The 1,870-nt window shown below is 60.7% G+C and overlaps 1 protein-coding gene across 1 annotated transcript; it reads right to left on the bottom strand.

Annotated features, from left to right (window-relative positions):
- Positions 1–95: 95 nt before the first annotated feature.
- Positions 96–1,370, bottom strand: DQ04_18491000 (putative pumilio/PUF RNA binding protein 5; the record flags this gene model as incomplete). The annotated part of the gene is made up of 1 exon (XM_009317713.1): positions 96–1,370. The coding sequence occupies one exon, from the start codon at positions 1,368–1,370 to the stop codon at positions 96–98; it is 1,275 nt and encodes a 424-aa protein (XP_009315988.1).
- Positions 1,371–1,870: the final 500 nt, after the last annotated feature.

Genomic DNA, 1,870 nt, shown 5'->3' with positions numbered 1-1,870 from the left:
AGGGGTGTAGAACATTGTGCACACAAAGCGGACTCTTCCTTTTCAATCTATTTCGCTTTCTCTCTCATACACACAGAGTCGCTCCTCCTCCCCATTCATGCGTTCGCCAGCGGGGCTGCCGCGCCGTTGCCCTGCAGGTCGGGCGCCATCCGCAGTGAGCGCACGAGCCCGCTCTGCAGTCTATTTTCAATCTTGTGGCCGTACGGGCTGGTGTGCAGCAGCTGCCGCACGCGGCTCGAGATATCGCGGAACTCCCCCGCGTCATTGGAGGAGTCGATGATCGCCTGCAGCACAAAGTTACCGAATGCGTCCTGCATAAGACACTTAAGATTGGCGGTGTCGAGGACAAGCTCCTCCACCAGTGCCCTGCGCGCCGCCCCATCGAGCTGCCACACGACCTTCTCCATCACGTTGGAGGCAAACTTGTTGCGGGACAGCGCCACCCAGTGCCCCGCAAAGGAGTGACAAACGACAGAGACGACCGAGGCGTGGTCCATGTGCTGCAGGAGGCACTGCACCACGTAGTTGCCGTAGCAGTTCATTGTAAGGGCTGGCAGTACCGGCAGCAACATCGAAATGATTGCTTGCTTCTGATGTGGCACAGCATTCTCAATAGTGCGTATGACGGCAATGCAGCCTTGCTGAGAGACGGCCAGCCGTCGGCTGCTTTGGGCAATTGTTGTCACAATAGGGGTGAGGGCATCACTCTTGTGGCGCTCGAAGATGCTCTGCAGAATGCGGCGTGTGTGCTGCGAGCTGACGGCCAAATCGAGGATTGTTTCTGGGGTAATATGTGGCACCAGCGCCTCCATCAGCGGTGTTGAAATGAGCTCGATGAGGGTGCGTACAACATGGCAGCCCTGCGGGTCCAGTGCTACGACGTTGAGCTGTGGGACCAGTTCGTCGATAATGATCTGCATCTTGTCCATGTGCTGCAGGCGCAGCACCGACACCAGAAGGTGGCGTCCGGCCACCGTGCACGCCGTGTGCGGAATCTTCCCCACCACGCCGAGAAACTGCTCCATCAGACTGCTGGCCACCGCGAACGCCTCTGCACTGCCGGGCTCCCGCACGGCACAGGGATTGTAGCTCTGTAGCGAGCTGTCGCAGCTAGTGTTGGTGGAAGTATTCATCTGCCGCGACGTGTTGGTGGAGCTTCCCGACGGGGTCGTCAAAGGCGACGTGTACGGATTGTGTGTGTAGCGGCGGCTGCGACTGACTGTCACTGTGCTGCCGTGTGTAGTGGAGCTGCAGTTTATGTCCGTTGCGGTATGCCACGGCCCGACCTGCGGCGGGGCGTGCGGCTGCTGGAGGTGCGCACCGCTCGGCGCCACGAGTCCATTCGGATCGCCTGACGCAGCCATGACCATCTCCGTATAGTAGTCGGCCCTGCGGGACATGGTCTGTGTGTGTGTTTGTGTGTGTGCAACAAGAGGGAGGGGGACAGAGAGGAGAGATTGTTGTGAGTGCATGTGCGTAGCATGGCGCCGAAGTGGGCGGGCAGCTCCTTGAGCTGCTGTCGATTGTGTTTCATTTGTTTTTCGCTTTCTCTTCTGTGCAATACGGCCGCGGCAAGAGCTGCCAGTACGTTGCCATATGATACATCGTGGCCGCCGTCGGCGCTACAGTGGCACCAAATACCGGTTGCCCTTGCGCCGCGCCACACCGCCCAATTTCGGCGGCAGCCGCATGGTGCCACCGTCATCGCCATCACGTCTCGACTGCTGCTGTCGCTGCTGTTGGTGCTGTTGGTGCTGCGGCGGGGCGGGGCGCCTCGTGTTCCACGCGGCCATCAACTCCATCGCGTCCGGCGAGGCGGAGCGTGCCGCGTCGTCACCGCCTCCTGGCGCCGTGCCACTCGGCGCCCCTG

Source organism: Trypanosoma grayi (assembly GCF_000691245.1).
Source record: "Trypanosoma grayi strain ANR4 Tgr_1849_V1, whole genome shotgun sequence".
Lineage (NCBI taxonomy): Eukaryota > Euglenozoa > Kinetoplastea > Trypanosomatida > Trypanosomatidae > Trypanosoma > Trypanosoma grayi.
This window is presented reverse-complemented; position numbering and strand designations above follow the sequence as displayed.